Below are 26,251 nucleotides of genomic sequence, written 5' to 3'. Positions count from 1 at the left end.
TATTTGACATTCATATGCTTGATCACAAATTTTCTAGAAAATACAAACCAATAATGCCAATAAAATTTAAATATATGCTTCTTCTTTTTATCAAAATTGACTAGTAATTGCAAAATCAATAAACTTCATGTTAAGAACACTTGCCTCGATTTGTCCGAATATCACTAGGTTAAGTAAGCAAATTAGCTGTATCTATCTAAAATCATTTTTAAAGATAAATTAATTTGTATGCACTATATAAAAATCTAATTATGAAATAAAAAGTTCTAGGGGATCCAAAATAGATTTGATTTGGTTTGATATCCAAATCAGAAAAAAGAGAAGGCAAAGACCGATCTAAGCAGTCTCCATAGCACTAGTCCAGGATCCCCAATCAGATCCACCTGGATGCTGGTCTAGGATCCTCAATCGGATCCACTCGGTGGATATACAGAAGAATAAGATGCTCAGGATCCTCAATTAGATCCACCTAGTGGATACACAAAGAAGAATAAGATTCTTAAACAAGGAGGGAAAGATCAACTAGTGAATGAGATTTTTTTCTCCCTCTTTTTTTATCATTTTTATTTTCTCTTTCTTTTTTTTTCTTTTCTATTGATGAAATAGGGGCATGAGAATGCCCCTTCAAGAAATAGGGGAGGGGGAAGGGTGTGATGGCTTAGTGGTGGTCGCATCCGATGAGGATGTTGGTCATGGAAGCTCGACAATGAGAAAACAACCACCAAAAGAGATGTCAAAGGATGAAGAAAAGAAAAGGGCATGGAAAAGGTTTCGTGGCTTTTTTCTTGATGATCCATTGTCGAATTCCGACCATTACATGCGGAGTTAATTGAGAAGTGGTAGAATAAGGGAGGAAATAAGAGACCTTATCTTAGCTTCGATGAGCAAGGCAACCACAAATCTAACAGCCAAAAGTAGAGCATAGCGAACCTGAGCAAAGAAGTGGAGAATCTCCTTCCCATCATGATGGTAGCAAATTGTTCCACAACCAAAAATTGCTCGCAGGGCGGTGGGTTGGGAGGAGAAAATCATGCAGTGGTCCATGGGGTCGTCACTCGATTTTCCTTCCCTCTCTTCTCCATCTTCATCGTAATCGAGCATTCCTTCTTTGCCTAATCAAAAATAGCTAGGAGGGGAGAAGGAAATCGCAATGGTCCATGGGACCATCGCTCGACTTTCACCTCTTTTTTTTTTCCTATTTGACTAGTCATAACGAATATAATGGGTTGTAATAATGGATTGTAACAATAGATTGTAATATAATAGATTATATTATATATTTATAATATATAATAAGATTAATTTATTATTATATTATATTTATAAGATAATAATATAATATGATATGATATAAGATGTAATTATAAGATTCTTTTGTGGGTATTTTGATCATTAAAAAAAATTTATTTACATCAAAATAATTTTTCGATGTTAGTTAGAAAGCACTTTTAGAGAAAAACTCTAAAATAGAGTATTTTCCAAATAAATCTTTTTAGCTTTATACAAAATCGAAACAACTTTCTAATATTTTACTAAACACTATTATACCATCGAAAAATATTTTTGGAGTCAAAAAATGCTTTCTGGTATTCTAAAAATTTTGCCAACTAGGGCCGAAGATGCTCTTGCTTGTTTTATCTCTCATATTTCTCTCTTCTTTCTATATAAGCCGACTTAGGTATCCCAATTCAATGTCCTATCTTCCTGTTCTATATATTCGAGTTGACCATAAAAAGACCTTAAACTGTCCTAGTGCCTCAATAGTCTGTCGAACCAATCATCCGATCAATAATTTCTTTTCTTATTATTTAATTTTATTAAATTTATCAAATAAAAATTAATTATATTTTTAATAATTTAAAATAGGACTAGTAGATTCATTTAGTGAACTTTAATATTCTGTTTGATGCAAAAGATGGATGGAAGAAGGATGAGTGGAGGGAGAGGATAGATAGATCTTTCATCCATCCTTTCATATATTTGGCGAAACATAAGAAGATTGATAGAAATATTTTTTTCTTCTATTTGGTGTAGGAGGAATGAAAGAAAGCATGGATGACATTTATATAACATTTTTACTAGACTATCTTTTGATAAAAATATTACTATTATCAATTTATAATATTTATTTATATAAAAAATAAGTAATATATAAATTTATATCATTACAATCTATAATTATATAAAAAATTATATAAATATTTAATTTAATTTAATAAAAAATTTATAAATTAAATATTAATTAATTAATTATGTAAATAGATAATTAATTAATAATTTAATTAAAATAGTTAATTAATATTATACAAATAATTAATTAAAAATAGTAAATAAAAATAGAGAAATAGAAGATAATTCTAATTATTTTAATTATAATTTTCAAAATTATGTATTAAAATTAAAATAATTTATAATAAAATTTAATAGTATATGATTAATAGTATATATAAAAATATATATAAATAATATGAATGAAAATATGAAAAAATATTATATTTTTATTAAAAAATTAATGAAGAATAATTTTATCAATTCAAAAATCTATCCATCAATGACCATCTATCTTTCTTTGTATCCTTCCAATTTGGAAGGATGCAAATTGATGAGCTAGGATGAATAGACAATCTCTCCTTTTTCATCCATCATTTTTGTAATTTTTTAAATCAAATAATAAATAGAGACCATCCATCTTTCCAACCTTATCCATCCAACCTCTTATGATCCCAATCACATACAAGATAACGGTCTAAAGCAAATAAGGTAGGTAGATCTTACATTCTTACTCCTTGGTAATTTTTGTACTGCATTGAGATCTTATATTTCTTGTTAATATTTAAATTATCATTTTTTTATGAATTATTATTAATAAAATCATAAGGATCACTATATATGATATAAAAATTATGTTTTATTAAGAATAATTGTTTCATAAATGTTTTTAATGAAAAAGGCAGGTTTGCGAAGCATGAATCTTTTCATGCCATTTAGTATTTTTCCATCTACTAATATATACATTTTAAAAAAAGATAAAAATATTTTTAAGGCTTGCAGAATGCTATGAACCCTCTAGAATTAGGGAAGATCAACATCCAAGCTAGCATCTATATGAAACACAATCTTGCAAGCAGGTATAAAATTGACAATACAGAATATAAACTCTATCGATTATAAATGCAAACCCTATCACAGATATAAAGTGACTATAATACGAATATCTATGAGCAATATTTTAAATTATAATATAAATACATGACAACAAATGATTTATATTTTTATTTATAATCATATTTATAAAATATTTATGATTTATACATGCATGACTATAAAATACATAATTTTATAATATTTATTATTTTTTTAAATGATTCATTGTTGATACAAAAAATTTATGGTTAATTATGTAAGATAATGAAATTTCGTATTGGACAGAACCATCCAATACACCACGTGCAGTACCATACCGATATGCTATTGGTATGCCAAACCACCGCATACTCACATAAGTATTCCATGCTATACTGCATACCGATATTACAGTAAAATTTCATCAATATGAGATTCGATACCAAAACAGCGAACTTTAGATAAGATACTATAAATTTTACTCACCAAACTATAGCTTACATCTCTTTATTTTTCTTTTTTCTTTTCAGATGAATAAATTTAAGAATGAAAAATAATCTAAATTTGAAATCCATGAATGCAAGCTTAATGATTTTGTAGAAAAATTTTAATTGTTTTGATTGATTGTGAATTTATAATTAGCAAGATTATAAATTTGAAATTATAAATTTTGATATTTAAATTTAGATTTAATCACTTTATATCAATATTTATTTAATTATTTAAAGGACAATGAATTTGGATCCTTATGTGATGAATTTATATACAAATTATGAATGTTAGCTTCGTATTATTGCAAACGATTCTCTTAATAGCATGATCATGTTATATCTTAATTTTGGAGCATCACAAAGAGTGCATGACTTCCTTCTTAAATTAGAGCACAACACTCATTAACACATTAAATATCAGGAAATTGAAAGAGTGAAAAAAGAGGCAGCAACATCTTAAAATTTTGATCAGAAACCTGATCAGAAAAACTGAACACCACACATGATTTTATGAGCTGGCCGTGCCTTATCACCAACAAAAGCACCTTTCCGAAGAAAAGCAGAGCTACATGTAGACAAAATAAAGTTTAAAGTTCCGCTTTGTCCATTCAATTCTGCAGCAAAACCTGGGAAAGTACATACAACAGAAAACAATTCAATTCCCAATGATGACTTATTTCAAAGTTTTCAGTTGATGATAGCCCACTTCTCTATCAATTCCAATGGACACTTTTGACAGCATGGAAACATGAAATGCTGATCCCAAGGAACTGAAGATGGCCGGGCTACTTGCAGCCTGGGATCATGAGCGAAGAAAGGGTTCCCAAGGAAACCTGCATCATCCAAGCTATACAGACCCTGACCATATATTACATCTGACAAAACAAAAAGACAACACGTCTGACAATTCTGTATGGAGAAAATGAGGAAACAGCTGAATAACCCAGTTGTTCATTGTCAAACTCGAACCATCTGCACAAATTTGCAAACATAAGAAGGTTCAGTTTTCAAAATTATAAATTCCAAATTGGTTGTCTAAATTTTTTGAAAAAGTCACTTATGCAGCATGGTGGACTTAGGATGCGAAATTAGTAACACAAAAACTCTTGCAAAAGACTGACTTGACACCTTAATGGTCCATTGGTTGTTGCGGGTCCAAACTTCGACTAGTTTATAGGGAATTCAGTACATGATTATTGTATATGTGTTCATGTTTCTGGCAGCTTCAGATGCACTGCCTTTGAAAGAGGAATGCCCCTTTTAACCTATCCTATTTAACCAAGCTACTGTCTATCGCATGGTGTGGTGAAGTCAAACAAGTATGGAAGTAATATGTCAGAGAATATATATGCTCCATACAATATCTTCCACAAGTATGAGGCATTATAACAATATGCTTATAAAATGCGGATTTAAAAAATTAAAAAAGGTACCAAACCTCGTCTCATAATTGATGAAAATGAGTGCCTTGGAATTTCCCTTGTCATCTTGAATACTGGCCATTGATAAGATCATTAACACTAGATCTTCATTTCACTACACTACGGGTACTATACTACCATCCAAATGCATGATCTGCCTTCAACTTCCTCAAAGTGCTCAGAAGTGAGTGATGATGATAATGAAAATATACAGCATCCTCAAACCACATTACAAGAAACTCTGTCCTGACCATCTGATCAAGATGCATTGACTTTATGACTTCCACTCAACTACATTGGAGGATACCAAGTCAAGTTCTCATGCAGAGTGGACTCTTGGACTGCCTTCTGCTAAATGCAGGCACGAGACCATAAGAGGTCAATATGATTTCCATTCACCTATATGTAAAGTAACCTTTGCATATTTGTAGTATCATGAGTAAAATGATGGATCAAATCACAGCATAGACAGCTTCAATATATAACACTAATCGGTTTCTACTCTACCAAAAAATCATTTCGCAGTATGAACCCAAAAGAAGTACATGAATGAGCTTTTGTGACTTCTCGATGGATTGCGAATTAAACTACTGATGAGGTCCTGTGGTCCATAGTATATATCACCGAGTTTGCAGGTTTTAAACTCTAATATCTGAAAGTTCCATGGATGCTGCATTATGATTTGACCATTGATCCATCCAATATTTGAAGCCTGAGAAGTGCAACCATAAATCCTTTCATTGACTTCAGGTGGATCATCAATCAGACTAGTAGCAATGGTAACACAGCTCTGCACACCGGCACAACGTCCTTCATAAGTTAGAATATAGACCATATTGACATGAGGTTATAATCACTATTCTATGATCTAGTGATGGAATCATTTGAAATGTTAAATCCAAATAATCCTCATGAGTTTACTTCTGTGGACCTCATTCCGTTCATCAACTTCACCTGCAATGAATGGTTGTCTGTCAGACTCTGCTTGTTAGCTGATCCCAGATTGTAATGGACAAAGTTGATTGACCTCTAAGTCATTAGTAACCATTGAATGACCTTAAATTTGAATGCAAAAGATTTCCATGAATCTGTGGATTATATTCATCAAAATACTAATCATATAGCCAACAACGGTTCAACAAGTCCATCCTTCAGCATAATCCCAAATTTATGAAATCTCAGGCTTCACAAATCTGAGCTCTGAAAGGACTCCTGTTAACAAAAAAAATTAGGATAAACCATAACGATAACCATCCAGCCTTATCCCAATTATTCAAGGTCAGCTTTATGAATCCTCATTTGCTAGACATTGCTAACCACTAACGTTATTTCAAGGTTTTCTATATCTTTTTCAGAACCTCCATTAATGTTCATTAGGGTGTTTGGATGCTGCATAGCCAACGACCCCCTGAATAGTTTTAGTCATGTGTATCCACCTGGTAACCAGCTCCCATTGTTGATGGGTTTAAGTCGTGGAAAAGTGAAAAAGAATGGGAGACAGAGCTTTAGGTAGTTAGCTTTATTTCACCTTCCCCCCTAAAATAAAGTTACACAGGTTAAGTACCTTTCTGATCCTTCAACCAAACAAAGTCATCCACCACTTGTTGGGCACTATTTGGCTGGTTCAACAAATAACATCCCCTTGCCCACCAGTTAACCAGCATCCAACATATCCTAGATCTTCCCTCCTTTTCCTGAATCCTATACCACAGGCTATTAGAGAAGCCCCTATGGATCTTCATCGTACATGTCTATACTATCACAATCCAAGTTTCCATCACTTTGTACTTATTTTGCTGAACTCCTATAGCTCCTCTAATGGTTGTCAAAGGTGGGCCTAAGAAACAAGGCACCACCTTAGTGCCTGGCCTGCCCTGAGGCGAGGCCGCTTCACCTAGGTCCGGAAAGTGTTGTCTGTGCTTTTAAGTGAAGCCCATGTATAAAAAAAGCATGTCTGTTATTTTTGATCTCGGTCATCCATCTTTTTGATATGATTAGGATTGCGATGCTTGATTGGCCAAAAAAGAGAAGGGTCAATCAACTAAAGCATCAAAATACTGGCTGCAAAACCAAAATATGTTTCTGTGTAGAGAGAGAAATAGACACGAAAGCATTACCATTTTAGCTGCATTTCGGTTTTTCAGCGTCAACATAGCTGCCTCAGCAAAAGCTTTTGCTGCTTCTGCATCAGCTTCTGCAGCCTCTGCCTCTCTGGCTGCTTCTTCAGCTTCTTTAATGGCCGCCTCTGCCTCCGAAACTGCCTTAGCAGCAACAGCTGCAGCCTCCTCTGCAGTCATATTTCTCATGCGTGCCAATTCAGCATCGACTTGAGCTTTTGTGAGGATCTTGATATCATCCCTTTCTAGCTTGGAAGGCCCCATTTTCCTTCCCTCAAGAAGCAATGTCTTTGAGTTTCTTCTTTCTGAAAAAGGTGAAATCGGTGCTATCCTATACTTGCGTTTCACCTGCATTGGTAATAACAAGACTGCTGAAGATTCTTTTTTTGTTTTCATAGGAAAGCTATTAGTACAACCATAATGTTCTCTTTCCACCACACCACCTAAATATCTGGTTACCATTATTAGCAAGTCAATGGGAACTCTCCCGTTCACCCACTCACTATAGCAAAATTTAAACCAAACTGCAGCTTCATCGGCCTCTCTAAATAAGTCCATCAAATATTTCAAGCTGACCTATGCAGCATAAGGATAATTAATGAAATAAACATGAAATATAGCACAATCTTTTTCCTTAAATATAACTGGACTGAAGGGAAGAGATGGTGACCATCTTTCCTTTGTCTGATTAAATGGAAGATCATGATAATGCTGCAGGTAAAAAGCTTTTTAATTTGCCAACAACCAGTCTGAAACAACTATAATAGGGTATAATACTAAGTCTATACAATACCAGATGAGTATCTATATCAATTCTACCAAAGCTTAGACAGCTTGAGATGAGCCAATAATAAGTCAATTTCAAGGCACGATACTTCCATTATTATTGAGAAAATGAACCAATCCAAAGCCCCAGAATTAGAGCTCCATACTGTTACAATGTATCTTATAATGTTTGCCATGATTCAATCTACTTTTTGCATTTTTCATGAGAAGGTAGATTACCTTGATCAATTTTCTGCTCACAGTCAATGCCTTCAGTTTTGCAGACAACAACTGTTTGAAATCTGGAGGAAGCCAGTATTGTTCCTGCATGTATCAGATTTATTGATAAAACCATGAACCATGACCAGAGGAAAAGGAAAACAAAAGAAAAGTTCCATTGGCAACACCTCCATTTTAGTAAAAGGATTCCCATAATCTGACTCAAATGCAAGATTACTTGCTCTGAACTATGAAAAGATGATAAATTTTCTTAATAATTATTATGCGTAAATACATCATAGCATGCCATTGTTCCATCTAAGATTTTAAATCCCATAGGACAGGACTGTCCCATTTGTCCCATGGAACCGGATGCATCGCCTAAGGGTGTGCACGGGTCGGTTCGGATCAAATTGAGCTCAATCTTTAAACCAGACTGACTTAAATCGGTTTTCTAAAATCGAAACCAAAACCGAACCATCAACATGGAAAAACCAGTTCAAACCAACCCAAAAAAATCAGTTTGGTTCAGTTCAGCTCGGTTCATGGGATTGTGGGCTATTAGGCTTTTGCCAAATGGGCAACTTATGAAATGGGTTAAATGGATTGCTATCCATGCTGGCAGCTTATAGAATGGGTTAGACGGGCTAGATGTCTTAAATGGGTTAAATGGGCAATTTAGGGCCTATTTGGATTCATGGACCCAAAATTTTATAGGACTCATGGTTTAGGCCTATACAATTAGAAAAAATGAGCTTAGGTTAGGCCTATATTCAGAAATACCTAGGAGCCTGTGGAGTGGGCCAGCCCAAATCCCATAATATATAAAAAAAATGACCTATTAGATATTTCTGAATACAAGCCTAACCCAAGCTCATTATTCATAATTGTATAGGTCTAAACCATGAATCCTATGCGATTTGGGCCCACGAATCCAAACGTGCCCTTACTAGGGATACGAACAGTGATCTCGTGTGGTGGACTAGTAGAGCCAGAACAAGTAGAGCCAGAGTGGGAAGAGAAGGGTCCAAGGGAAGGCACAAGCCAGAGCTGGAGCAGGAGGAGAGGAGAGCCACAAATCAAAGATGAAGCATGAGGAAAGGGGAAGAACAAACACAAGGGAATTTGGGGATGCAGGGGCCTTGGGGCAGCTAGGATAGGACACAATGTAGGAAAAAGTAGAGTGAACCAGGATATTGATTTAGTGAACCTGTGAACCTGTATATACATATATGTACATATATATGTATATACACATGTACATATATATCTATATATGTACATACATATATATACATATATGTGTATATATATATATATGTAGATATATATAGATGTATATACGTACGTATGTATATACGTACATATATGTACACGTACGTGTATACGTACATATATATATATATATGTACATATATATGTACATATATATATGTACATATGTACATATATATGTACATATATATATGTACATATATATGTACATAAATATGTACATATATATGTACATATATATGTACATATATATATGTACATATATATGTACATATATATGTACATATGTACATATATATATGTACATATATATGTACATATATATGTACATATAGATATATATGTACACGTATGTGTATACACACACACACACACACACACACACACACACACACACACACACATATATATATATATATGTACATTCATATGTGTGTGTGTGTGTGTGTGTGTGCATTCATATGTGTGTGTGTGTGTATATATATATATATATGTACATACATGTATGTACATATATATAGATATATATACGTGTGTATATATATATATATACACGTATATATATCTATATATATGTACATACATGTATGTACATATATATATATATATATATATATATATAATGTATGTATGTATGTAATGTACGTATGCATGTATGTATGTAATGTATGTATGTATGTAATGTAATGTATGTATGTATGTAATGTGTGTATGTATGTATGTAATGTATGTAATGTATGTATGTATGTATGTACATATGTATGTATGATAGATAAATAGATACATACATACATAGATACATACATACATACATATACACACACACACACATATGTATGCATATATATGTATGTATGTATGTATATATGTATATGCGTTTATATATGTATCTATATGTATATGTAAATGTATATGTATGGATATATGTATATGTATGGATGCATGTATATCTACACACACACATATATCTATATATATACATATATATGGGGGTTGGTTTGATTTAAATCAGTTTTTTTTTAAAAACTTAAATCGAAACTACACTGAATCTAAAAAAATCCGACCAAAACCGAACCAAAATTAGCAGGTCGAATTTGTTTTGGGGTTTGACCGTATCCCTACACTAGGGATAGGGGATGTCTCAAGGCATGCCGATGGGGATGCTGAGACGATAGTAGGATGGCCCCATCCTAATCAAGATTTTAAATCCTATGAGACGAAGGTGTCTCGCTATCTCCATGGAACATGACGTCTCGCTGTCTCGTCCCGTCCCAACAGCTGTCCCGATCATGCATTCCATTAGATATCCTTCTTTTCTCTCCCCTTCTTCTTTCATTTCATTTCTTTATTTTTTTTATCTTTCTTTCTTTTCTTTTCTTTTTGTTTCACTTTCTTATCCCTTCCTTTCTTTTTTCTTTTTTCTTATTCTTTCTCTTTCCTTTCTTCTTTCTTTTCTTTCTTTTCTTCTTCATTTTTCTTCTTTTTCTTCTTTCCTTTCACTTTTTTCTTTCTTCATCTTCCTTTCTTTCCTCTCTCTTTTTTCTTCTCTCCCTATGTGGATGGATTTCAGAGTTCCGACCCCATCTCCGTCTCCGTCCCCGTCCAATTTTCTCATAGAAACAGGATGGGATGGCCAGGATGCCCCCCGTCCCGTCAAGACGTAAAATCTTGATCCTAATGCATAGGATGGTACCCCATTCTGGTGTCCTACGGAATGTCCCGTCAGGACTTGAATCCTTAGTTCCATCCAAGCTAGGCCCTGCTTGAACTCACACATGCACGTGTCCCATAAAGTGAACATGCTAAAGCTAAGCACATCATTTTTTTCTATGTGGGATCATGCTCGAACTTACACAATTGCACATGTCCCATGAAGTGAACATGCTAAAAGCTAAGCAAATCATTTTTGCTCGACCCCATCCCTTTCTTTTCTTTCTCACAGAAATAAATAGGAGAAACTATTTGTTCTCCATTAAAAGAGATGTACAATGTTGATGCTTTCCATGCACATTGCTTTATTTTAGGAAAATCAAAGCTGGAAATTCAAATTAAGCATGTGGATGCATGCTCATTGAACGTAACCTCTGTTCAGATAATACATCAGGTATTACAAAATTGAAGAAAAGAGGGAAATGATTTCCAAAACAAGTTTTCCAAAGGCTGACAAAATGGGGGATTAAAGTACATAAAAACTCAAAATCAAGCCACCATGTAAGGCAGTATGGCACATCTATACAGTGATCATATGCACAAACCATATAGCCATTATAGATAATTGAAAACATTAGAAAGTGTTTATATTTTCTTAGCAATGATCAAACAAATCAAATGAGTATCTGAAGTTAGCTTCTAATGTCAACAGTAACAGAATAAATAACTATAACAGAATATTTTGCCGCCACTCATCCAGGGAACTGCAGTTAAACAATAAAAAAATATTGACAATAACATTCTTCTAAGCAAAATAAACAAAAATAGCTCGGCCAAAGGTTGGAAATGTACCTCTATAAACATGGCAATAGCCGTCTTGTTAGACCCAGTGGGCTCCTTTAAATTAGTAATAGCTTCCATTATAAGATCATCCAGCCTATACATAGGAGAGAAATCAAACAAAACAACTAGAAATTAATAGCGATCAACAATAGGCCCACAAAGTGGCAAAAAAACCAAGTCAGACGAAAATTCAACATAGAATAAACAGCCTAGGTATTGAAAAAATTGGCTAAGCTAAAGAAAGATGTCTAGATAATTATAGGAATGCATTATGTGAAAGACTCTAACTAATTATACCTAAAACAATAGCATGGTATCACAGTTGTTGTCATTATGTGGAACAGAGAAATTTGTTGAAAAAGAGGAGACTAAAGACGTTTGATATCATTATAGTGTTGCAAACTTGTGCCTTTCTGTTTTGCTACCCCTGCATCCCTAATTATGAGATGGAGCTATTTGCAGCTCTTACTCATTCTCTTCTTGTACTACAAGCTAATAAATAATTGTACAAATAGTATTGCAAAAAGGGACCAAAATCCTACTTTACTATGATGCAAGCAACATGTGTGCAGTAAATGCCACCACCACTAGTGACATCTCTTATCAATCAAATTTGATCAGGTTATTCTGCCTTCAACAATGTTTTAACAACTGCTGCAAGAAACAAAAGGAGCCATTTAGCATCTAGGCCCTATAGAGATGCCCCATGATCAAAGCAGCCAAATAAAAATATAATTTCAAAAAGATTTAGAAAAAAAAACATAACAGAAGTATGTAAAAAATAGTTAACAGCCAAAAAATAGAACATGGAATATTGGATTTGACGGACTAAATCAACCAAAAACTGTCAGCTTGGCAGCATTTCAATACTAATTCACACACAGATCTCATCCTCCTCCATAATCAAACATGAAGCAAACACTACAAAGCAAACCATGTAAACCTAATCAAAGTTATCTATTCATCTAATATGATGCCACCTTTAAACTTTCACCATTTGTGCCCATGAAGAGCTGCAATGAGATTAACATAGTTCAATCGAACATCTGATAATTTCTTACAACTATTGGTAAGCTGTATGTTGGACATCAGGTTATAAGGCAAAACCCCATATATCAACTCAATTTTGAAGACCAACACCAACATTGCTAAGCCAAAGAATTGCCAAAATATTCTGCTTTGAAATTGGTTTCTTTTACATTATTTGCTACATTAAGGAGATTGTATTGATAAACGACTAGAAATACAACTCACCTTTCTAGAAATCAAAATTACAAAATTCCAATACATACATTTGCACTTCCTCCAAATAGTCATAAAAATTCCATTCCTAAACAAAGAAAAAAAGAGTTATCTAAATAAATGAAAATCTGCTCCCACATCGAAACAATATTTGTGCTATCTAATATTCATTACACCTTAAGATTAGTGATTGCTAAAATAAAAAAATTAATTAATTATGACAGAAACAAAAGAGACTTCTAAAGCATCCAAGTCAGAGGCCATCTGCATCGCAGAGTTATTGGAAAGCATTGCAAGATTACTACATATTTCTATTGCATCAAATCAAGAACAATGCACTCCTGAAAGTTAAATAGCAGAAAAAGCATCAAATTTAAGCTATTTAATTTTGAACTTAACCTCCTTATTAATACTATATTCAATAATATAAAAAAATGAATTACAAAAGGAGAAAAATTTCTTTCAGGCAGTCAAAAGATCAGCTAAAATTGTTCTCCACCAAATGGGTTGCACAAAAAATTCCAATGTCATAAGAAATGCCCTAAAAAAGAGAATGTTGTCGGTCCTAGTTAAGTAGGCATAGTTTCTACCTCAATGATCCCTCAGCAAATGCCAATAATATTTGAATCTCTACCTCTCTTATGAAAACAAGCCCCGATGCTTCTCCAATTTCAGTAATCTATTTCCACAGTGAAGTCAATGCTCAATAACACACATAATGGCCAAGGGACAGTTAGCTAGCAGTCCTTCAACAAGTATTAAAAAACAAAAAAAGAAGAAGAAGACAAGGAGTAACTCTATCAGAGTTCCTCCAAGAGAGTTAAAAGGAGAAGAAGGCGCAGTTCTTTCAGAGTTCCTCTCAGAAAGTTAAAACTAGGAGGACATTTACATTCATGGAAGAGTACGTGAATATAATAATGAGAAGAAGGAGAAGCAGCCTCTCAGATGGTTCGAATTAGGAAAACATTTATTCTCATAGTAAAGGCCCATCATTAACATAATAATCAGAGTTCCTTTCAGAAACTTTCTAGGACAACATTTATTTTGATGGAAAAGATACATGGTCAATATTATAACATTTTAGTAGAAATCACTCACCATGAATTCAAGCATCAAATTTAATTCTGTCATGTTGGAAAACATCATGACTGGAAAGTCATCATGTTTGTCAGATGTCTCCAAGAGACAATGAAAAGTCATTATTTAGCATAAGCATTACACAAGAAGGCTTCCATTCCTTATGACCTATGAGACTGCTAATGCGACCTATAAGATAACTGCCTAAGACATCGCCAATTTTATATGCAATTGATAAACCTGACAAAAACTTGAACGTTAGACCCTCTTTTCTCAGGAATAAAGTTATCCTAGGAAAGTCAAAAAGAAAAAATAACTTGGAGAGAAAATGGAGTAATTGAGGAATTCACCAAATATCCAGAACTTAACCCAGCTTTGGAGGACTGCATGAGTATAAAGATTTTTTTTTTGGGGGGGGGAGGGGACTCAGAACTGCCCCTTCAACTCCCCATTTGGGGATGAGATTTTGGTGTTTGGAAAGAAAAAATAGAATAAATAGAAAAAGATGGCTTTGTTCCACTTTATTCAACTTTCTCCCACAACCAACGAGAGCCTTAGCAATGAAAGGACTGTCACAATATTTTTAATGTTTGCGAAAAATATCTTGATTTCTGTTTATGCAAATGCATTCATTGTAATTGAAGAAGTTCAACAGCATGCATAGTATCACTGTTTATCAAAAATCAAGCCTTGTTGCAACTATCTAGGTCAAGTGGTCAACCTTGTAGATCCTTGACCACTGATCATATCTAATGCTCATCCTTCCTGCTAAGGGTCATATTGGGATTACCACAAACCCTTCCGTATCCTTTCTCACAGCTTTCATCCATTTTAACTTAGTATTTTAGACTCCTCATTCTTGACCATTCAACACAGATTTAAGCATCTCTCTTACAAGATTGTTTTTAAATTTTGATCCAGATGGCTATGCTGTCTCAATGAGTTTATTGTTCCTTTGCCATCAATTTGCGCAACTTATTCCTCTAGCTATTCTTCATAGTATAACCAATATCCATCATCACATTCTTGATTCCACTGCACTCGTCTAATTTGCTTGGACATTCTTCACCACCCAACATAAAATTTGTCATTTTTGCAATTTTTCATCACATCACCAAAGCATGTCTCAGACAAAAACAGCATGTTTCAGATAAAAACATCCTAAAAGCACCATGTCAGGTTACCCACCCAGCTCTCATTCTAGTACCCAAGTTTACATCAATTTCCTTATTTCGGTATCATAGATCTAAAAAGTAACAAAATTCTTCAGACTAGCATTGTCTTTGACTTACCAGGATCACCTCAGCTATCGACACTCGACAGTGAGTTAGACCAATTCAAGCAACATCGATGAGCATAAGATTCAAGACAAGCAACACTTAATCGTATTTTAGAAGACTAGGCAAGGTGCAATATTCAATACTTCTAAGGGCATAAGCTACATGTACAAGTCTCTATTTCCATGTTCCAAGTGTCCAAACAACAAGCTTGATTGGTCAGATTTCAATGCTTGGAGCTCCATTGAACCACAGGTTGAATTCACTGGCTATGTCAAACAATGTTCACCTATAGAGTTTGATCAGTTTGTATCTTACTGACTGAAAGTTTTACACTCCAAAAGGCAGAATGAACATAGATGATGCCATCTTGATGGACCTTTGTTCAATTTCCCTCAAACAATAATTTAGTGTAACCAAAGCAATCCCTTTGACCTATACAGCATCCAGAATATAAGGGCCAAAGCTCATTTGCACGGAATAAGGGGAATAATAACCTTATTTGGACAATTTCAGAGGTTTCACAAAAGCAAGAATTCATACTAATTTCTTCAGACAAGTTCATTGTTCTGTCTCTCCAAGCTGATATATATATATATATATATATATATATATATATATATATATATATATTTTTTTTTTTTTTTTTTTTTTTTTTTTTTTTTTTTTTTTTTCAAGAGCGAACTGGAGGAAGAAATTCCTTTATAATGCTTGCTTGGCAAGAGATACAAATGGCATTACTTCCTAAAATCTTAATGGTTCACCTTTGTGAGCCAAGACTCATGAGAAATGGAAGTCATCGGAAATTTTTTCGTTGCACCTCTCATCAAGAGGATGTATAGCTGGTCAAGTTGCAAAATTGTCAATACACGTATTACAAAATGCCGTCTGCCTCTCCAACCAAATAATTCAAGGCCATCAGCTTCAATTGAGGCCTTATTTTCATTTTTAATTCAACATCCATTGCAACTACATTCCATATGCTTGAACTTATACAATTGGTTTTTACGACCTTGTCCAAAAAAATAAGAAAGAACCTCTTTACAGACTTGAAAGATAACTGGCGAAAAATAGAAAATTCCATGTATGCAGTGCTTCTATACAATAAAGAAGTGTGTTTATGAATAAGGGTCAAGATCTTAAAAAGAGAATCAAAGATAGAGAAGAGGACAAGTGAGGAATGGAAGTCAGGATTGGTAGTTTAGATTTCTATGTTGTGTAGATGTGTTAAATCATGTGCACCTAATATGTATTCACATTGTATCCATAGTATCTAATAAATAATAACTCCTCTGTCCTTCTAATGTTTAAATCTAACTTTCATATAAATAATTCTTATTGAAATGTCTAATGTTTATGTTATATGATGCCTATAAAAATGATACGTATCGTTTATATCTCACCTGAGGTCTTGACCAAGCATACATGTGAAGCAGACAAATGACCTTGCACACACATGCATATTTACAAGCACATACACATGCACATTCTTGCACATGCTCCCTTTTAATATATCATCCAATACAACATATTGATTGTTAGTCCAAACTGGTCATCCACAAAAATCACCATGATATTGGATTATAAAGTATTTGATGATACAGTCTATCAACACTTCACCTTGATCAACATCTACACTGCACTAAAAGGAGAGAGTTCTATTTCAGAAATATTCCACAGAAATCCTGCCTGTCAATTTTCACTCCCAAAATACACCATCACAGTTCAGGACTGCCAATTTCTGTTATATATAATCCCCACCCCCCCACCCCTCTTTAAAAACAAAAACAAAAACAAGAAAAAGAAAAACACATACTCACCTCATCTCTCCATGAATCTAATCAAATCTATATCTAGAAGTCTTTCCAAATTTTTTTCCTAAGAAAACTGGACCTAAATTGTTTGAGTTATCAAGTAGTCTCTTTAACACAGAATCTCTTTCATGTCTTAACCAATTAGGCAACCAACTTATTTCTTTCCTGAAGAACCAGAATCTAAAGGACCCCCATTCAAAATCTGTCCCTCATGCACCTCTTTCTCAATGAGATTCTCTCTCAATACGCTTTCTTCAAAATGTTAACATCTTCCTTCCCTAACAAAACTGGACTTCATTTTTTTTCATTTTAATGCAACTCTATCCCTCTTTTATTTCTCAATTATTGTGCCACCATCCTTCCATCTCGCATCCCTTCTTTCATGTTTTTGCCCTCTTCATTCTCTTGCTCTCTTAGAAGAGAAGAAAGGTATGTAAATCAAAGTATGAGTCTATTCAACGATCCAGATAAATAAGAAATAAATAAATGATAATGAAAACATTAGCCAATGGCATCCTACGAAGAATGGATATGGATACCAGATATGGATATGACAGGATACGATTATGTTAATATGGGAGGTCTGAAACAAACAAGATATTATACATCTAGGATATGATAATAAACAAAGATATTTGTTTACATATTGCTTAAAAAATTCAACAATAACAACAAAAATTTCAATAAATGACATAATAATAACACAACCAGCAAACATTTAAAAGTTAGCAGACACAGATGAATCAATCTAATATTCTGTTCTACTGGGATGCATTCACAGCTGCAAGCCATCAACAGAATAAAAAAAGATGCAAGAACAATAAAAAAATGCAGCAAAATACAAAACTTAACAAGAGCAAAGTTTGAAAAAATGAACAATCAAGCAGCAAATTAAACACAGCAAAATAAGAACCAATTAAAAGCAAATCAACACGCAAGCAATATGATACAGATTCTGTTGTTCTAAAATTAAATGCAATACGAAAAAAATGAATGCTACATTTTCCTCTCAATCAGCAAACCATCCACTCCTCTTCCCCTCTCTCTCAATTGGGATTTAAGGCAGAAAATAGGGCATGTGAGAAAACGGTTGCCATCCCATACTTAGTTTAAGTTACTGGACTCGGATGCAAATCCAGGTTCAAAACCCACATGAACCAAACCCAATAACCCACCACTAACTCTAAAAGTATCCTAGAAGTATCGCAGGAGTATCGGAGAAGTATGTGGACATTCCTAGAAGTATCTGAGCACATGTATTAGGCTGTATCAGACTTGTATCCATATCTGATATGTAACTAGATACTGCCATAACACCTCTTTCAAAGTATCGGTGCTTCCCTAGATAGCATAACAACCATCGATCCAATTTTCTCCCCAGATTCTATGTTTTAATTGTATATTTGTTTTTCTATTATATTTTATTTCATGTTTCTATATTTGTTCTGTTTGACAATGGAACTTTTGTTCTATTCTCACTTTATTTTATATTTTTCTAATCTTCCCTACTCACCCTTTTGTATCTCACAAGCCAGCCAATCACTAGCTACTAGATGAATGTAAGGTCAGTTTTCATCTATTTACTTACATCTCTCATGATTAATATTCTCTTTCCTTCCATGACAATCTCATACAATGCACCTCACATCTCTCTTTCCTTGGATACATGAGTGACACTTCTCTTCCCCTTTCAAACTTGACCATGCACCGCGATTTAAGTGCTCTCAAATGTGCTGACATGGCAATACATAAGTATAAGTGATTTATCTACATCCTTCAAATAGTTGGTTGCTGCATCAGCATGTGATGGATTGTGTAAAAGATATTATGCATGCATATATGCTAGGGAGCATGTAAAAGATACTACGCAGAGACCTCAAATGATAATTTTCAATCTCCCTCCTGCCTTTAAGTGTTGTCATGGTTGGTTCCTTTTGTAAAATAACTTATTGTGCTTAAAATCCAGTCTACTCACAAGATCACTAGACTGAATACGCTCATATACTGCCCTTTCCTATAAGTGTGCCCCCATCTTCCTTATCTTCAGTCCAACTCGAAAATCTTAGCTAATGTAACTCCTTAGAAAGCACAATTCTCTCTAACATGCACATTGGCTCCTTCATTTACCTTTGTAATAATAAAAAGAAAGGAACTTTTTCTAATTATATTCACCGCTCTCTCTCTCTCTCTCTCGCTCTACACTCTCTTTAGTTCATGCCCCAAGTGCCAAAACCACTCCCATCTCCCTACATCACATGCCTCCTTTGCTGATATGATATCCTAGTTTGTTGATTTATTGGCCCTTGAATAAAATTGATGGGCATCTCTAAATATCTGGAGGGAATCAAAGTGTGCAAAGTGCACACTGCACATCTACAAAAAATGCAACAACTGATACTTCCTTTAAAATTTAATTATATCTTCAATTTTGCTTTAATAATGTATTTTGAATTTCAGTATATTTCAACAACTTTACTTCTACTAACATAAGATCAGGTACTTCAAGTGTTCTAAGTTATTTATTTATACCATATATATTGCTTTATTCTACTTGTATTAAATTTGATAAGCTCATGATTACCCACTGAATATAATACCTCTAACATACTAAGCAGCAAATCTACCATTTACTCTAGGCATTCATCTTGAGATGTCTTTAACTCCTCTATCACAAATTATGAAGCTCCCATCTGTATACATTTACATGGAATAGTGCAATGGAAACATATCTGTCTTAAGGAACCAAAGGAGTATAAAATGATGCATTTCTTCATATTTTCTTAAACTTAATGCATTATCATATTTTTTCAAGGTTACAATCAGAGTATTATTGGATTAAACTAATTATGATCATAAATGTTAATTGCATAAATCGTTTGTTAATATATATAATATATTTTATTTAATTCATGCTTTGTTTCCATACTTTGCATTGCATGTCATGTAGTTTTAGAGCTAAAAATGGACATAATAACAATATGGCAGATATTATTACCAGTATGGACATAATTGCATATATAAATCCGATGAACTATGAGGTAGAATATTATCCAACTATGTTTTATTAACTCAAAGTAAGTATACAAGTCTCCCAGCTTTCTTTACTATTTTTCTACAGCAAACAAATGATCAAACAAGAAACAACAAAAATCACATGATTCTTTTACTAGATCCTAGTAGTTCTATTAAATTACACACTTTGCTTCAAAGGCTGACGATTAATGATGCAATTCACTAAGTGTGTCAATTATAAAGAAAATATCAAATTGAAAAATATGTCAATGTTGTCACTTATTACCTTTGTAGTTCATGAGAACTGTATGAGATTGAATAGGGTTGAAAACTGATTTATATATTTTTGGGACATGAGTCAGAATTTGTGTATCCATATTCGTAATAGCTTTTATTTAACAGACACAACTACTTTTTACAATTACAAATATTAGGTGGATGCTAAAATCAATGCCCATATGCAGATAGACTCGACTATGGAAATGGATTAGATGGATGATAGTAACAAGCTTTTCAAAACCTAGAGAACTTGACTATATTAGTGGGTAGCCAATACCAAGATGGACCAAGTTCTCAGTCTATCTCGCAGGAGAAGGGAACTTGGGCAAGATCTCAAACAATACTTTAGGAACTGAGATATTGGACTCTTGGCACATATGGCAAATCCAAGATTAACTGCAATTTAAGACATCAATTCGAATATTTAATAAATGAGAATTAAGTTAACATGGTAAAAAAAATGATTAGGAAATCCTTGTTAATATCTTGATATATCAAATTATATTGGGCAACATATTAAGGGCTGATATATCGATTATATCATATCAATGAGTATTTGATATCGATATAAATGAATATCTTCTTTTAAAAAATTGTCTAGTAAAGAGTATAAAAGAAAAAGGAGTAACTGCCCAATTTTTCAAACCATATTTTTTTTTATATGTTAGCAGGTACTTGCCTTTAAAAAGATGAAGGAATGAGATAAAAGAAAAGATAAATGTTCTATTGAATAAAAATTTGAAAGGACTGCTTAGTACACTTTACAAGAATTTGATCATGTCTTAACAAAAGGTGGACACAAAATAGAAACACATGACCAAATTGGAAAGGAGCATTTATTTTCTGCTGCGACTGAAAGGGAGAGACAGAGACAGCAAGGATTCTATGTGCTTGTGTCAGCTATGACCTCTGTAACTAGGAAAATGATTGGAAGTTTGAAATGGGAGGGAGAGGAAAAATGGTTGGGACACCATCCTAATCTCCATCAATAAAAACTTGAATGTTAGTTTCTAGCAAGAAAAGTTTGAGACCAATTGAATATGTAGTAAAAACAATATAAGTAATGACTTCCCCACTTGATCATACTAAGCAAAGATTCCTTATTTGAGAAGAATTCTTCAACTTAATAAGCCTATAAGATGTGCATTGAGAGAAACAAAGCTATCAAAAGGGGTTATAACTGATCATCCTTTTGAATTTGAGAAATATTGTTTCCTATGAAACATGTAATATTTTACGGGTTGCTAGGAGCCATGCTAAATTTGAAAGGATTATGCTGGATTTATGTCCATATTATAACAGAAATCCTGAACTGCTCAGCCACCTTGTCTTCCCCCTCATCCAAATCTACCAATGTTTCTCATCTCATTGATTAATCATATATATATTTATGTGTATATATATGCACATGTGTTTGTATATATATGTACATATGTATACATATATATGTATATGAGCAGAGCTAATATGTGGGCGCAACATCCCAAATAAGGTTAGTCCTAATTGGATGACGAGGGCCCAACACAAATGATTCGAGCCATTGAATATGATCTATCGTCTTTGATCCGCTTCCTTTTAAAAGATCATGTGACTTGGAGATTCCTAGCCAATACATGCAGTGGTCAAAAATATTCATCATTCATGTCATTTAAACTATCCATTTTTTTTACCATTGGATGCATAAATCACATGATTTTTTGACAGCAAGCAAATTAGAGATGGTTAATCGTATCCAACGGCTTGTGTCATCATTGTTGGGCCCTCAATCGTCTGATCAGGAGCAATCTTATTTAGGTTGTTACGTGGGTGCCTACATATTAGCTCTACTCATACACACACATGCTCAGAAAGAGAGAGAGAGAGAGAGAGAGAGAGAGAGAGAGAGGATACTTCACTTTACACTTGCTATGGCTCCTAATAACAATCATACGACCTTAGTGTCCCATCTTCATATAAGCCTACTGACTAAAATTTACATATAATGCAAGGTCTAAATATGGCACTACCATTGCTACATGCATGCATACATGCATGCATATATACATACATATATATTATGATTGGAAACGAACAAGGGGTTACACGTCTATGTCTTCAACCAAATAGACAAAATGGAAAGCTTCATTTTCATTTGATAAATCCCTTTGGTTCCACTTCCCTTAATGCGCAAATGGCTTAAAAAGTATCCTTCATTCATCATCCCAAGAAGAAAGAATCTCTTTATTTCCGTACATATATACGTATGTATACACGGACACACACACACAGAGGATGCTTCACTTTATGCTTGCTATGACTCCTGCAACGATATATGATCTTGGAGTAACATCTTCATGTAGGCCTACTGATTAAAATTTACTTAAAAAGCAAGATCTAAATATGACAGTCATTGCCCCTGCATGTCCCAGGAATTGTGATACATTGTTTATTCCCTATGCTCATACCTTGTCATATGCTCTTTTAAGATAGGAAAATCCATGTGCATTTTCTATTATCCCTTCTAATCTTTTCATCCATGCCTAAATAACATAATATCCTATATCACTATATTCCCATGCATAGATCTAAATTTTCTATTTAGAATAACTTTCATTTTTCTTATATCTTTATTCCATCACTCTCTCCCATAGTATGTGGCTCATAAGTTCAAACCCACAAATATTCCCATTCAATAGTTGACACTTCCATGCCTTAAGGCTCTTATGGTATCCCCATTCAAGAGCTCTACATCTCCGAACTACTAACAAGTGCAGGCGTTGACACAAGAACGGATATCCTACACCAACACACATCTAACATAAGGAATTGATCACATGGAATTCATATGAGATGAAGGTTGTTATTTTCCATCTGACTAAAAGTATCAACTTTCACTTAATGAATACAATCCAACTTTGTGGGGTGCATTTTGATTCTTTATCTCCCGTAGAGAAAGCTGTATTTATTAAATGATACAGTTATAGAAATAAGGAGAATACCATGGAGATTTGTGCTTGGCACCCTCAAATTTATATTGAAATATTAATGATTGCTGGTAGCACATTAATGGCCTCACAGGCAACATAGACAAATACCTCAAAGTAGTTTGTAGCTTGTGTTATAACAATAGAGGTATATGCCCTCTAAAGGCAGAGCAAATACAATTACCTCAAATTACTAAGTCAGAGTCCAAATTACATCTAAGATAGCAAAAGGCCAGTAAATCAAAATTTGAACAGCCCGATGCAAATCTGCATGTCTATAACTTTAAACCAACAATTAATGATGCAATTATACACTAACCTTGAGATAGATCTTTTAGAACCACTAATTTTTAAACTCTCACTAGACATTGAAAGAGGCTTGGAGTCAACAATTTCATCATCGATATCCTGAACTTCTGTACTGAGAACCTTTGGGATATCATCATACTTGGAAATCTGCCGGCTCTTCTTCAAGGCTATCCTGGCCTTCTCTCGAGATCCCCATCCATTTGCAGTCACACTCATGTTCCGCCATTTGTCCTGTCCAATTTAAGAAAGAATACAAAGAAAACAAACCAAACATTTTTTAGATTGATATTTGGAAGCAAGTATTAGAATTCCTCATTCAATTATTTCAAAAGCTGTCATGTAGTAACACTTCAACTATCAATAATTTTTTTTACTTATAAAGTTTGACAATTTATTTTACAATAACTAAATTTAAATAATCAATTAAATAAAAGGCTCACCTTAAGATCAACATTCGACCGCAAACATAAGACGCCACTAAATTCGGGATCTTTCAATATTGTTCGCCATTTTCCAGCCCCATGTTTAACAACACCAGCTCTGAGAGCAGCCTCTTCCTCTGCTGTCCATTTCTGCTTGGGAGCACCCATAGAGAAAAGCCCCAAAACCCTCCTAAAGGGAGCTAATGATGAAAGTCTACTAACCTGTCTCCACACATTAATCCATGAGCAGATGAATAAATCACAAATCATAAGTCACTAACTGAAAGCTTCTACAAAACCTACAGGACCAACAACAAACGCAACCCTACCCAACGCAAATTGATTTCAAAACTTAATTTTGATCATAAACCAGAATCCAAATCATAGGAAACAGTTCAGAGATTAAAATTCCCTGTAAACAGAACCAAAGAATCAGCTAAATCCAAAAGAAAAGAAGAAATTGAGACGAAAGTTGTCATCTTTAAAAAACTCTGAAAACAAGTTAGACGAGAAAACACTAATTCAGTAAAGAAAGCGACCAAATTTCTACGAATAGAAACCAACAAAACCCGATCTCGCATTAAACACCACAAATCAGCCAACCATTCGCGCAACAAACCAGGAGAAAGGCCTCAATTTAAAAAGACATACAGAAACAATCCATATTCGTATCCGTAACACCTAACCTCTTCCAAAACAAATAAAACAAAATAAAATTCCGGAGAATCGAACAACGATGCCATTTGGGTACCCCAAAAAAATTCGACAAATTTTTAGGGGAACAATAAAAAGAATTCGCCAAAGCAGTTCAAAAATTCATAAAAACAAATAAAATCGCAGGAATCGAAAGAAATTGAGAAAGAATAACGGCGGGATTAAAAGAGGAGAACAGAAAAGGGAGGAGATAGAGATATAAACGGAGAAAAAAAAATATATAACCTTGGACGATAGCAGCGGCGAGCCCTTGGGAACGGGATATTGGCGAGAGGGGGAAGGTGGCGAGAGAGTTCTTCAGGTAGACGCCATTTCCGACCGCAGCCCACAGGTTTATAAACTCGAAACACAGTGGGCGATCGGATGTAAGAACTGCGGGTACGAAATTTTGTGAGGAAGAAAAATGAAAAATGAATTTTTCACCGGAAAATGATTAATTGCCACGTGGCAAGCGGAAGGGTTGTGCTCTTGCCACAACTCCAACGTGGATTGCATGGTCCCCGATCATAACGTGCGGCTGATATGTTTCCTTTTTAGAGTTCTGAACAAAAAAAAATTCTTTATTGATTTTGAAAGAAATGGTTGGAATTATTTTTGGTCTCCAGAGCTTGGTAAAATATGGTTAATACACATTTAAGAAACAAATGATTCACATTTTCAAAATAAGTGATATACTAGTGCATAGCCTGTGCGCTTCTTCATGGTGGATTTAATTACAACTAAAGATAAGCTTCCAAATATTTTATCAATATAATTTTTTTATATAATATAATGTATAATATTTTTATTATTTTAATAAACTTACATCCATACTAATTTTCATCTTTTTATTTAAATTAAAAATATAAATATCAAAAAAAATTATTAAAATACTATTGAATTGAGAAAGTTTCCTAACAAAATATAAATCAAAGTGATTAAAAAAATAAACTATAATATTTGAAATAAATTACTTCCAATGAAATAAAAAAGAAAAGATAAAAAGCTAATAATTAAAATATGTTATCGAAATGTATTAGATGATTTTTAAAAAAATATTTATTAAAAAATTCAGTATAAATTTATTTTTTCAAGAGTTGAAATAATAAATTTTTGTTAAATCTTAGATAAAAAAGATTCGAAACTAATTTTTTTTTATAAATTATCAAGTCGATATTTATTTTCTAAAAATATGTTAATAACTTTCAAATTACACGTACTATCATTGAAACTTTGTAAACTAAATATAATTTAAAATA

At 33.6% G+C, this 26,251-nt stretch overlaps 1 protein-coding gene across 2 annotated transcripts; it reads right to left on the bottom strand.

Moving 5' to 3' along the window:
* Positions 1–4,195: 4,195 nt before the first annotated feature.
* On the bottom strand, positions 4,196–25,392 carry LOC105032634 (single myb histone 6). Of its 2 annotated transcripts, XM_010907130.4 has the most exons (7): positions 25,239–25,392; positions 24,318–24,521; positions 23,888–24,108; positions 11,914–11,998; positions 8,158–8,241; positions 7,153–7,500; positions 4,196–4,586 (listed from the first exon to the last, which is right to left on the bottom strand). In XM_010907130.4, exons 2-7 carry the CDS (start codon positions 24,465–24,467, stop codon positions 4,572–4,574), a joined length of 903 nt encoding a protein of 300 aa, XP_010905432.1. In that variant the 5' UTR covers positions 24,468–24,521; positions 25,239–25,392; the 3' UTR covers positions 4,196–4,571. The 2 variants fall into 2 exon arrangements, with proteins under 2 accessions (XP_010905432.1, XP_029116910.1); XM_029261077.2 differs by lacking the exon at positions 25,239–25,392 and having other exon boundaries at positions 24,318–25,181.
* Positions 25,393–26,251: the final 859 nt, after the last annotated feature.

The sequence above is a fragment of the Elaeis guineensis genome, chromosome 2 (assembly GCF_000442705.2).
Source record: "Elaeis guineensis isolate ETL-2024a chromosome 2, EG11, whole genome shotgun sequence".
Taxonomy (NCBI): Eukaryota; Viridiplantae; Streptophyta; class Magnoliopsida; order Arecales; family Arecaceae; genus Elaeis; species Elaeis guineensis.
This window is presented reverse-complemented; position numbering and strand designations above follow the sequence as displayed.